Here is a 13,467-nt window from a genome sequence, read left to right as displayed (position 1 = left end):
AAATGGTTAAACAGATAATGTAATTTATTAAAAATTATAAAGTTCATGTCACATTAAAAAAATCCTAATAGTAGGAGTATTAATAGTTAAGTAAAAATATCAGACATAATTTGTATGTGGTATATTTAGCTTCATGTTTATATCATCTATATATAAAATATTATAGCCCCGTTTGTAGTTAATGTTACTATACTGGGTTATGTGATTGATTCCTAGCACGTGTGAAATGTATCGCAGATTCTATCTCTCAGGTAAAGAGTCCATGTACATATTGGAAAAGTTTTCAGTAATTTATCTCTCTTTTAGATCATATGAGATAGGTCTGGAGGGTCTGGATATAAGAGTTATTATGTAATATTTAAAATACTGTAAACAATAAATGATAATTTATTGCTTTAGAGGTGCTCTAGCTATCATCTCGCGGAAAGCCACTAAAAGGCAGAACCAAACCGATCTACAAGCACAAGTTTACGAATAAAACAAATCGATAATAAAACCTAAACGTAGCAACTGATCCACTCAAATCTCCCAGCCATGACCACAATAGTGAAAAGGCAAACAAAAGTACAAAACCAACATTAGATCAAAGATATGCAATAGATACGAATGTAGACCTGAGGGAAGGATTAAGATTTTCACCTTTCCACAATGTCTCATACTATTGACGATAGAATTCACACACATTATTAATGATAGTATATATAATTATTCTGTAATAATTAAGAAACAAATAATTATTTTATAATAATAATTATTCTTTAATAACTAAAAAATAAATAATTATTTATTTATAATAATTACTTCATAATACGTCTTCTCTCAATATATAATCTTGTGCAGGGTAACAATTTCAACATAATATATATATATATATATATAAATGTTAATAATAGTAATTTCCTATTTTCCTGAGTCGATCCGACTCGAGGCATGGACTCAATTCAAACTCCCAATCTCTGCTTCCTTCTGAAATCCTCCGACGTGATCAAGAGACCGACCTTTTTTAATCTGTCATTTCGATTCCCTAGGGTTCCGTCTTGTGTCGCTGCGTATACGAAAGTAAACCCTGACAACGAAGGAGGAACTGGAAAGAGCACAACAGAAGGATGTCTTCTCGTTCCCAGTTCGCAAGTGCGCTGGGACGAAGCCGTCAGGTAAAGAACATATTGTAGTTTCGGGCGATAATAGTGAATGAGTGATGGATGCTACTGTTAAATCTTATGTCATTAGTTCTGCTTGCCTTTCGTAGTATCGTGTCATGCATCTGTGTGTGAGAAATAGCGAAGGTTCTGATAATGACCTGACCCCCTTGGTTCGAGTAAAAGAGGATTCGTCTTCATTTTGAATCATGAGTGTTTAATAAATGCTTATCTTGTTTTTGAGTGTTTTCTACTTTATTGTTTTCTTCGGTTACTTAAATGAACCTTCGGAGCATTCTTCTCTGGAAATGAAAGTGGCTTCCTTATACTTTTTATCAAATATTTGTTACGCTTTTGGCCAATTTGGTTTCTGTATTAATGAAGTAATTAGGACAAATTTCATGGTATTTTGATCTTAAGACACATTGGTAGACATTTTTGTATCGTCCTGAATATTTTGAGCTTCTCTTATTCTTCTTCTTCTTTAGACATTCCATTTTCATGCGTGTCAAATGTTTTACAAGTAAATCTTTGAATGCGTGTCCTTTAGTTCTGTTCTTAAAACAGTTATCGAAGATTTCTTTCCAAGAAGGCTACTGTCATGGTAATGTGTAGCATTAGCAGCAATCACATAGTTGGGAAGGCTTTATTTTATCCTATTAACTTATGACATAATAACTGATAGTATGGTTCTGATGGCTGTTTGGTAGTGTTAGTGCCGTAGTGGATAAGCATCGGTTCTGTTGATTCGTGCATGAATACTGGAAGCGACTATCGAATCCGTTGATTCGCGCATGAATACCGGAAGCGACCTTCTTCAGCCTGTTGATTCACACATGAATACTAGGAAATAGAAAAGCAAAACTCGTCGTTCCTAAAGAAGGCGGCGACGACTAACTCCACAAGATCAACCTCGCTCTGATACCAAATTGACGTAGCGGATAATTATCAGTTTCGTTGATTCGTGCATGAATACCAAAAGTGACTATCGAATCCATTGATTTGCCTACAAATAACAGAAGCAACCTTCTATAACCTGTTGATTCGAAGGGGAATACCAACAATAGGAAAAACACCATGTTTCAAGAAGGAGACGACGGTTGAAAATAACATTAATAAAAAAACTATCTTTTACAACTAAATAGGACGCTTATATAGACTTTAATCCTAAATTTGCAAAGGAAAGAAATATTGACAGAAAGGAAAACTTCTAAACATACTAAAAATACAAAATATCCTAAATACCAAACTCGACAAAAATAATTAAAAGGATTAAAATTCTTTCTCGATTTGCTCTTCTATCTGCATCATTAATTGATGAGGCGATATTTGGAGGCGTACACATACACCGCTTTCCCGCTAAGGGATGTGTTGAGGCGCTCCGCTTTTTCTCTATCTATAAATAAGTCGGCTGGCTATTCAGACAGTAGAACACCCATATCCTTTCTGCACGTTACAACCTTCCATTCAATCGCTTTCCCGCTTTTTCTCTATAAATAAGCCGGGCTATTCACTGCTTTCCCACTTGTTTTTTAATATTCAAAATTTTCCATTCAAAATTATCATTGTCATTCTTCACCTAAATCTTAGGTTAATTACTTTGGCATAATATGTACAATTCAACGTACTTTGAATTATTTGTTAAAATCATTTGGCGCTCTCAGTTAAATCTGAGAGGTAAAATAATGCTTATATAAAATGAAAATAAGAAATTAGATATTTTATAATATAGAACTAGCTTGATTAAACTAGAATTAGTCATGATTGATTCGAAATTTAGTGAACCATATTCAACCTTTTCAAATAACTTGCATTGTAATATTATTTCTGTTTCTTAGCTTGTAACATCAATTCCCTTAATTTGTCTTTTTTGCAAATTTCCTTGCCTGCATTTACAGTGAAGACATTTACTTATTTGGGACAAGGAATTGATGTTTCAAAATATTTGTTTGATGAATCTTTTATATTGGAACAAAATGTACTGTTGTCACTTGTCTTTTATGCAAATTTCATCGCTTGCGTGTATTGCAAAGATTTTTACTTATTTGGGATAGAAATTGATATTTCAAAATCTATTTGATGAATCTTTTCAGTGGAGTTTATGATTGGCTAAGCTTAGTGCTTTTCTTTCATCTGTAGATTGACAAGAGAGCAAGACCTATTTCTGATGGCCCACAGTCTGATGACTATATGCCTTCCTTATGCGGCAAACCATCAGTGAGAAAAAGGTTGAAGAGCAATGCAACAATTCCAATTCTTATAGAAACCATTATGAAAGGAAATGGTGTGTGATTCTATGAATATTTTGTGAAAATGATGTTGGGAGAAGGAATATATCCACTTGGATAAAAATGCCCTCTTGAGGGAAAGATATTGAAATAATTCTTGCATACATATATGTTCCTCGCTAGAAAATTCAAGAGATACTGAGCATTGCTTATCTCATGTTATTTGTACTATTATCGCTTTCGTGCTTTAACATTTTCTTTTGTTCAACTTTTTCCTACTTTCTACATTTTATAGATAGTTTTCTATTACCAACCTTGCATGACTGTTACCTCTGGCTGTAAAACTATAAAGTTAGCTTCAACAAAGACTGGTTGCCTCAAATGTATGTCCTGCATGCTCTTTTCAAAGACCTATATAAGATTTATGGTCTTTGCCCTTGTAGAAATATATATCTAAATTCAAACACACCCATAATTCTTTTAGCTATCAATGTTAGTGATTTTTAAGATTGTAACAATAATTTGCTGGAAATAGAAATAAAAGTAACATTGTTGTGTGATTTCATTTATATCTATGCTGCTTCTTTATCTAGGAAGTCTTAATTCTTTTTTTTTGTGGTTTATTCTGGTTTTATTGTCCTAATGTTGACATCAAACACTATAAGAAAGTTAATATCTAGATTATTATAAAACAAATATGACCCTTTCTTGAAAAGTTCTAAGATCTTGGAGGTTGTGGCACTTAAAAGTCTGGATTTGTCTTATGCTTCTCTAAATTTTACCCGGAAAGCATCAAGGAGTAAATTACTGGCTTATTATTCTGAGCTTATGAGAAACAAATTTTGATATTTTTATATGTTATTTTTTAAACTTCCTTTTATCCTGTATTCAATTTCTGTTTTAAATTTCATTAGGCTGGTTATATTGTTTACATTTTACAGTCGGAGAACAGAAGGTCATTATTCAAGATTCATGAATAAGAATCCCAGGGACAAGCAGATAAAATCTAGTATCCACTAAAATATACCAGGAAACATCTTTTTTTATCTCAACTTTTATCTGCTTTGACATGTTGCTGCCTTAATGCACAAAGATCGTGAGGTTGGTAAAGATGATCTTAGATGGAAGCTTATAAGGAAAAGCTTATCTCGAAGAAAGCATCTTGTGGCTGAAGGACAACATGATGTTGTTCTGCGTGAAAAACTATCTCGGAATGTACATGCTTCTAGCAGTTCTAATGCCAAACAACAGCCAAAAGAGTCAAGTGTCCCGAGCCTTGGGAGAAGAATACCTCCTGCAAGAAGTGCAGATAATTTGCTTGAATTTGATTCACATAGAAAGACATGTTCAGTGACTTTGGATCAGCCAAGGCATAGTTCTCCAGATAGGCTCATCTGTATTCCAAGGCATATTTCTCCTTCTAGAAGATACAAGGAACGACAGCATGTATCTGGGATAAGATCTCTAGATGCTTCTATGCCTAGTTATCCGACAAATGATGCAGTAGGTAACACTTCTAGAGCTCTTACTATGACCAAAACTATTTCTGTAGATGCAGCAAGGCTATTAGTTCGAGCTCCTCCACCAGGAGCTATTGTGCAGAGAAGTGTATATTCGGTAAATCTTTGGTCTTAATTAATTCTCTCTCATTATTTTGATTATTTGTGCACTTACAACTGCAGAAGAAACTCTAAGCATCTAAATCTGATGAATAGTTATACTTAACAGTTAATGGTTTGCTATAGTTTTGAACGAGTATCAATTAAGTTATACAAGGAATGTCTCTCCTTCTATGTTGGTTTCTTTATGCTTTCAAATTTCAAAATGCATTTCTTTATGGTGAATTAACAAAAAATTGAAATTCTCTTTTTGGATGAAACATTTGTCAGAAAATATTGGCAATCTTAGATTCTAAGGAGGATGTTCAAGAACTGGGTTGTGAATTGCTTGAGTTTCTAACTAAAAATTACATAAACCTACCTGGATTCTTCCAACTGTTTGTGGGAAGAAGCTTAGGATTAACTTAAGAACACACTATTACAATGTTTATAGTAGAGAAGCACAAATGGTTCCAGTATCAAACAACTTTTTGCATTACTTTCTCTGGCCTTCCTATCAAGTTTCTTGTATGCATGCAACTGTAATGAGTTAAATATAACCTTTAATTGTTATTTGTCTCATTAATACAGTTGAGAGAAAATATCTAGAGCCTTGTCCAAAGATTGGAGTGCTGAGTTGTGCAGTTGGCACATGCGGAATTTATCATTCCAGTCACCAAGTGACATGTGAGATGACTTTGGCACGACGACACGGGGTAGAATGATAGAAACAAAAAGAGAGCAAAGAGATACCAAGGGAGAGAAGGGAGGAGAGAAGTACTACAGGTGAGCAATAATAGGAATTGGAGAGAGAGAGACAAGAGAGATCGAGGGAGAGAAAGGAGAGAGAAGGAGAAGAGTACCAGAGAGACAAGCAACCAATGGTGGATGAGTGATAGCCGACAACGAGTGGATGATTGTGGGTAAGATGAATCTGGGAGAGGGGGAAAATGTTTCAAGAGAAAAAGGAAGATAATTTAATAATTTCTACTCTTTTAATGATATTACTGGTTTAATTAAATAGAATTACGGAGTATCCCATATATCTAAACTTGATTGAGGCATAAATAGTCCCTGGGACTATGGTACTGCGGTAGGATATCCAGATTGTCACCCAGGCATCCGCGGTTCGATCCCCAACTATGGCGTATTTGTAGGAATTTTTCCTCTAAATGAGGGGCGCAATCAAAGGATGCTGGGCTTCTGCGCTGGCTGCCGCGTGCGTTTCCCGATTTACCCTAGTGGTCGGTGGAAAATTTCCGTGGGCCAGGCCGATCACCTCAGGGATAGTCAATGAGGCTAACTGGGATTATCATTTTTGATTGAGGCATAAATAGACCAAAATAAATTACAATCAAGCCTGGTTTAAACCTACATTATCCTATCATCATGGTTACTTGATGGGCTCCATCATACCTTTCTACTCAATTACAAAACATTTGATTTAGGATAATTAGTCATGTAAATATTTTAAATTTTAAATGTAAAAAAAATTATGTAGGGTAAAATTTGGTATTTAATATTAGAAAAAATATTTTTTTTTGCTATTTTGAATTTTATAACTTCAAAGGATCATGAGAACAAACAACGGAAAAATTGATGATATCATTTCGAGTTCTCCTCTTTTATCTCTTCTTTTGGATTTATTTCGAGTATAAAAAAAAATGATAATCCCAGTTAGCCTCATTGACTATCGGGTGATCGGCCCGGCCCCACGAAAGTTTCCCACCTATCACGAGGGTAAATCGGGAAGCGCACGCGGCGGCCAACCCAGAAGCTCAGCATCCTTTGGTTACGCCCCCCATTTGGAGGAAAAATTCCTGCAAATATGCCGTAGCTGGGGTTCAAATTGTGAGTGCTTGGGTGACAACCTGGATATCCTACCGCGGCACTATGGCCCCAGGGACTTGTTTTGAGTATCAAGAATCATGCATAGTTTGATTTGATGCTTTAATTGAATGAAAATTTTATTTAATCAAACTAAGAAAATATCTTTTTTACTATTTTTCATTTATTTCATCAGAATATTATTGAAGATAATTAATTATTACAATAGGCTTACACCGAATAGATCAAATTATATATTTTTTTGAAAAAATCTATTTAGTTCAATTTGAAGGCATAAAGAATTTTCAATCGAATTTGATTTTATTGATACAATTTTGAATTCAAAATTTTCAAATTTGATTAATTCCAGTCAATTTTCATATTTTATCATTTTAAAGAAATTTTATACATACAATTAAATAAATTTAATTACTAAAAAAAAGGGCAGCCCGGTGTATGAAGCTCCCGCCATGCAGGGTCCCGGGGAAGGATCCATTGTACACAGCCTTACCTTGCTTTTTGCAAGTGGCTATTTCCATAAATAAATTTAATTACTAAATTTAAAATTTAATTTAAGCTTAAAATATCCTACTTTACATCCAAAATTTGAAACATTTTTTTAAGCACAAAATCAATGTAGCTCTTTATAAGATCGATCTTAGCATCCAAAGGTTGGATGAAGAGACTGATATGTAATTCCAAGGATGGTTCATCATATCATTGATGGCGGAAGAAGTAAAATTTCCTGGTGGAGGTAGTTTCTTATTGGAGTTTCAGTACCATTCTGTAATTTCCGTGTATGAAATTTATTTAAGATTTTCATGTTGACAAGAATTGTTTTGCCACTAGCGGTGTCAGCACTTGTCAATATCTTAACTGTGCCATCTAAATTATGTTTAAAATTTTCAATAGGATAGGTCTATTGCCATGCCTTTATGTATAATCATAGTTGGCAAAATTGGCTAATGTTGATGTGGATCACCTTAGTTGAATCAGTATCGCCAAATGTTGATCAATTCTTTTAATCGACATCTCCTAGATTCATGAGAATTACAGGAAAAACTAGAGACTCAAAAATATAAGCTATAAATTTGTTAGACTTCATTGGAGATTTATTTGAATTAATTGGAAATCACTCAAATTAAGATTGAAAATGGATGGAATTGAATTAAATTTGGTCATATTGGGATGTCTTTGAAAAACTCTGCCGATCTTGCCTCCCACTGAATTTCCAATTTAATTCATAGGGAACTCGCACGGGAAGGAGATTGACTTCGTTGCCACATGAATTTCTTAGTTTTGGCACAACTTAATTCACCAAAAATATGATTCTATTATTAGCTATAACTATTTTTATTATTCACTAATTTTATGTTACTAAATATAACATTGTCTGTACATTGTATGAGTAATAATTTGATGTGTAGTGGCACATAATAAGCATTTCTTAAAGATTTTAGAACATCATTTATAATCCCATCTATAAAATAATTCTATTACATCTCTCTCTCTCTCTTTTTCTTGAATTTTCCTACTATTCCTGTTTCATCAATCCTACTACCATTCTGATACTACAGATTCTTTGATTTTTTTTAATTATCCTATATGATACCAATTTGACAATCATGGTGTAATTCTACAACTGCCGCTAAAATATTTTTTTCCCTCTTAACATTTTTAGTTATGAAAACAAAGTGTTTATTGTTTCCAAATATTTTTCAGTTTGCCCTTTTTTGTCAATTGTTTTTTATATTTTATTTATCTTTTATTCAAGCTACTTAGCTCCAATAAAGATGAGATAAGATTTGGTCGTTTCTGTGCTTTGCATCTGATAGCACCTCATGCATATAATGGTGTATTTGTTGACTGATTGAAGATTTTACATGTTACAACTTGCAAGGGTAGTTATAATAACCTGCAGTTGGTGCTTACTATTTCTGCAACAATGTTCATTATGTTCATTGCCTAAATATATTATTATTGGCAAACAACCATTTACAAATTGCTACTTGCTTTCTACAGCTCGGGGAACCTCTTACAGTTGGCGACCTGCTAAAATCACTTGGTCTGGATAAGTATACCATACTTTTCCAATCAGAAGAGGTATTATCATCTGTTAAAGTTCTTTGTCCAATTTTGTATTTTATTTGTATATTTCTATGAATAATAAGAATTTGTAATTTGTTCATATGATTTTATTGTAGTTTTCCTTTACTTTATATTGTCTGCAGTGACAGTACTTAATAGTACAATAACAGTTCGTTAGGATTTTGATGCTATTGTTTCTTGATTGCTTTTGGAAGTATATATGATAACACTTTTATATTGTACCAGGACATTTTATGTCTTGTCTCATGGTATAGTTGCATGACACCTATTTTTGCAACATTATCTAATTCTTGCAAGCGTACTCTTAAATGTCATAGGTGCATGCAAATTCTATTATGTGTCCAAATTCTGTTAACATTCAAATATGTAAAGATGTCTATCCGTGAATGTATATTAATGTTTAGGTATGAATAATTTCAAAGGCATTTTTGGTTGGAAATTAACAACCAATAAATTTTGCTTAAACTCAATACTTCTTTCATGCCTAGTTGTACTAAGTTGTACATCTAAACATTTAATTATTTGTATGAATACAATTAATTTTTCAGTCCGTTCTAATAAAAGAAAAATTGAACACAAATAACAATGGCTAAAAGTATTTTGTAACAAAATTAAATTATTTGCATTTTTTAGCAAAGTTGAATTAAAAGTACAGTTTGAGTTCTCCAATAGCTTACATAATATTAGGATTTCATAAATGTACATGACTATTGCTTTAGCCGTAGTGAGATTGCTTTGAGCAATAAATGTGGAATTTGCTCCATATAAAATTCTTTTCAGAGATTGCCATAAAGGAAAAATTCTTAATATCTAGTTGATGAAGGATTTGTGAAAAATAGCTGTTAGTGTGATGAAAAATCCGAACTAATTCTAGCCATTGGAGGAAAAGTGTCCAAATTGTTCATTTCATAAAGTTGAGGGATTTTTTAGCTACCAAATGAGCCTTTGGGTACTTTAGAGTGCCATTAGGAGAATATTTGATTGTGAAGAGCCACTTCCAACCTATTATAGTGAGTAATCAGTTCCCAAGTGTAATTTGAGTAAAGGGTGTTCACCTCTTTGATCATTGCTTAATGATAGTTGGAATTTGAAAGAGCTTATGGGACATGCCTTTAACTGATACGTGATAAATGAGACCAATTGGCTAAACATTAATAGGACTAGTTGGTGGTACAGGTGTAGAGAAAAATGGTATGCTACCTCAAACATGTTCAATGGTTCTTGAATCTAAAATCCACGAAGAGGATTCAATTGTGTGAAAAAATAAACAATTGATATACCTCGATGAATGGATGGTAATGTGGTAGCATTGGTAGGAATGATAGTCACAAATGTTGTTGGATTTCTGAGGCCATAGACTAAGCCTGGGGTTCTTCCTCTGGTCAAGCTGTGAAATGCAGCTGCTGTTGGAGATGAGGAGACAGGTTAAAGTCCTTCAAACTTATAGTGTATACGGAAGTGGGTCATGGGTGAATGTGATAATAATTGCAACAGACAACAGCTGGAGAGTGATGGGCTGTTGCTGTGGATGATCGATGTTGTTGCAAGGGTAACAACTGTGGCATTGATTGGAGGATTTATCGGCGAGGAGGTGGTGGAGGAGGAAGCACTAAAACTCATGTGGGCACTATGGTGACGCGAGAAGTCAGTTATGGAGGATGCATGCAACAGGCCAATGCAAGAATCCGCTTGTGGAGGATGCATGCGATGGGGCGATGCAAGGATCCACTTATAGTTAGTCTAAAATGTTAGACTCAAGCAAAAGACAATGAGATCGTGTGTGAGCATGGACAAATACTCACGTGGAGAATGATTACAAAATAATATTACAAATAGGTCCTGACTATTGGAGTGTTTATATCTTGATCCCTATACTATTTATGTATCTAACAATTTTATCTTCTCACCCTTTTTGCAACACTTTTGTTTCAATTATTTACGACTTCGAAAAGGAGCTTACTCTTTGTCCTCTTACAGTGCCTCTTTATCTATCATTCACTGTGCAATCTCTTATAATCTAGAGCCAATTTTCAATCATTTCATTAGTATTGTGTTTTCATTTTCATCATCTTCAAGTTTCTTGGGTTTTCTTTTTTTATGGGGTTCTTTTTCTTGTTTGTGAAACAAGCAAGAGCACATATAATGGGAAAAATTAAGGAAGAAGGTTATACCAAATCTGTTAAAGATCATTGCTAACTTGGTCTTTTGCGAATTTGTTTATTAAAGATGCCACCAACTTTAGTCCAGTTCTCATATCTTTAAAGATAGATCAGATTGTCACAACATCAAACTTTTCATTTCCACTGCACTAGTATTTTTTTTTCCTTCAGTTTCATCATCTTCAAGAGTCTTTAGTCAATCTTATTTTCTGTTTTTGTGTTTTTTTTTTCTATTTCATGTAACAGACTAGACATAGATAATATTAATATCCATGCTCTGGCTCCAGAAGTGCCAGAATTATTAAGAATTACTAGTCATAATTTCATGTTGATAGGTGTAGTCCCACATGAGATATAGTTATATTGTATTATGTTTTATATACATAGTAATAGTTCTGTGTTAATAATTACCATATTTTTCTCTCTCAACTTACTGACTAATGCTTGCACTCATATTACTACCAAATGGAACAAACACTTTCTCATTATTTTTGGCATTCTGGTAAATTAACTAGGAGCTAAATTTCTTATTAAGAGTTCCTTAAATTCTATATAACATTCAACAGGGGTGATGCTTAAGAATTAAATAATAGAATGTCAAGCTTATATTCTTCCATACTGCATCTGGTTTCAGGTGGATATGCTTGCGTTAAGGCAGATGGGAGACAATGACCTAAAAGAAATGGGAATTCCAATGGTAATTAATTTTTATGTCCATTTTCTTTGATGGTATTTTGTTTGCATTGTTGCACAGATTTTATATACTTAATTTTCTACTTTCTTGAATGGCTAGGTTTTCAGTAGCACATCTACTACTCTGTATTTACATTTGATAAGGGAATACTAGGCTGATTCATTAGTCTGTTCTCTTGATTGGTTACTGTTAGTGTCTCTTAAAACTGGACTTCTTCATGAGTTAGCTAGTATTTTGCCAGCCTAAGTAATCATGTACTTGAATTATTTGCTTCATTTGAACAATAATTTCCATTTGCTTGAATAAAATTCTAATGTTAATTTTCAGTAACTCATCATTGTAATCAAGTGGCGTTTTACCCGACCAATGTGGGTTGTCTTTGTTGAACTTTATGTAAGACTATATCCGTGAAATTGGAAGACAAAAATTGATCAAATATGGTTTCCTTTTAACATTTTTTTCTTCAACAGTGTAAAAATCTACTTGTTCTGTTTATGAATTCATTTGTGTGGTTAACTAGTTCTGGTTTACAAAATCTGTGAAATCTGAATCTGAGATTCTTTAACTAGCTGCTTACTTTCATGCCTGATGATTTAATCTGGAATGTATAATTACTATTTTTTTTTCTTCCAAAGGTCCTTGAATGCCTCTTGCTCTTGTATATTGTTAATCATAAAAAAAAAGAAATAACATCAGATAAGGAGCCATATCTGCATACTTTTCATATTTCCTATGCCAGAAGCAGTTATTTTGGAAAATAATTGATGTCACACATTGACGAGGAAGTCCTCTTGAATCATTATAGATTAGCTCATTGAACTTAGTACGAGCACATGTTCTTTGATTTTCCATAAACGGCCTACATTTATATTTATTTTTTCCCTCAATATTGCAATTGTTTTTCGATATTTGTTACTACCGATTCTAATGTTAGCTATTTGTTCATGTAGGGTCCAAGGAAGAAAATTTTACTTGCAGTTTTATCTCACACAAAATGTCATCAGCAATGCTAACTTCGATCTCATACTCGATCAATTTTGTGTTGTTCATTGCCATGGTTGGTCATATCAAACTGAAGTTTTGCCAGTTTGTCACTACCATTAGAGATCTCATTGCTAATGCTATTGCACGTGCACATCTTGGAACCTCTTTATGCTCCCCTCATTAGTAAGATATACAAAGAATGGGCATATGCTCTCTAATCGACTCTCCTATCAAAATTTTCAATTACAATAGATTATGTATAGGACTTGAAATTGGTGCAGGCTGATCTTCTTTGACCATTATATATTTGCTACGATCTCATGTTTCTTGGAAAATTACATCACTGGTCCTCAAAGTTTGTCTTTTTTTGAGTTCACCATCTCCAACGAATAAACAAAATCATGGATATTGATGCAAGAAACAATGCAGAAGCTGTCATCGTACCTCCTAATTAATGCCTTGCTTTCTTCCATGAGAGCAGCCAGTTGTATTAGAATCATTCGGACATTTATTTTTGAGGGAAAATTGAAAGGGTGCTTTTTGGTACCAAAAAAATATTAAAATAGCATTTTATTTATTTATATTCCAACAGTACCATGGAATTTTAATTAAGACTATTAAAATATATTAATATTCTTAATCAAAACTATTATATATAATTAAAATATATAAAGTGGAGTAGCTTTGACAAAAAATAAAATAAAATATATATATATATATAAATGAATC

General features: G+C 33.3%; 1 protein-coding gene across 2 annotated transcripts; it reads left to right on the top strand.

Moving 5' to 3' along the window:
• The first annotated feature begins 899 nt into the window (after positions 1-899).
• On the top strand, positions 900-13,114 carry LOC122037271. Of its 2 annotated transcripts, none has more exons than XM_042596715.1 (7): positions 900-1,154; positions 3,279-3,423; positions 4,309-4,376; positions 4,461-4,984; positions 8,815-8,895; positions 11,695-11,757; positions 12,705-13,114. In XM_042596715.1, exons 2-7 carry the CDS (start codon positions 3,341-3,343, stop codon positions 12,765-12,767), a joined length of 882 nt encoding a protein of 293 aa, XP_042452649.1. In that variant the 5' UTR covers positions 900-1,154; positions 3,279-3,340; the 3' UTR covers positions 12,768-13,114. The 2 variants fall into 2 exon arrangements, with proteins under 2 accessions (XP_042452649.1, XP_042452648.1); XM_042596714.1 differs by having other exon boundaries at positions 902-1,154; positions 3,279-3,367.
• Positions 13,115-13,467: the final 353 nt, after the last annotated feature.

Source organism: Zingiber officinale, unplaced genomic scaffold (genome assembly GCF_018446385.1).
Source record: "Zingiber officinale cultivar Zhangliang unplaced genomic scaffold, Zo_v1.1 ctg249, whole genome shotgun sequence".
Classification (NCBI taxonomy): Eukaryota; Viridiplantae; Streptophyta; class Magnoliopsida; order Zingiberales; family Zingiberaceae; genus Zingiber; species Zingiber officinale.
This window is presented reverse-complemented; position numbering and strand designations above follow the sequence as displayed.

Bases quoted from the DNA above. Each gene is read 5' to 3' on its own strand.
- LOC122037271 (XM_042596714.1), top strand. From the start codon at position 1,107: ATGTCTTCTCGTTCCCAGTTCGCAAGTGCGCTGGGACGAAGCCGTCAG. The intron at 3,368-4,308 runs GTTGAAGAGCAA...TACATTTTACAG, and splicing joins AAACCATCAGTGAGAAAAAG to TCGGAGAACAGAAGGTCATT. The intron at 4,985-8,814 runs GTAAATCTTTGG...TGCTTTCTACAG, and splicing joins TGCAGAGAAGTGTATATTCG to CTCGGGGAACCTCTTACAGT.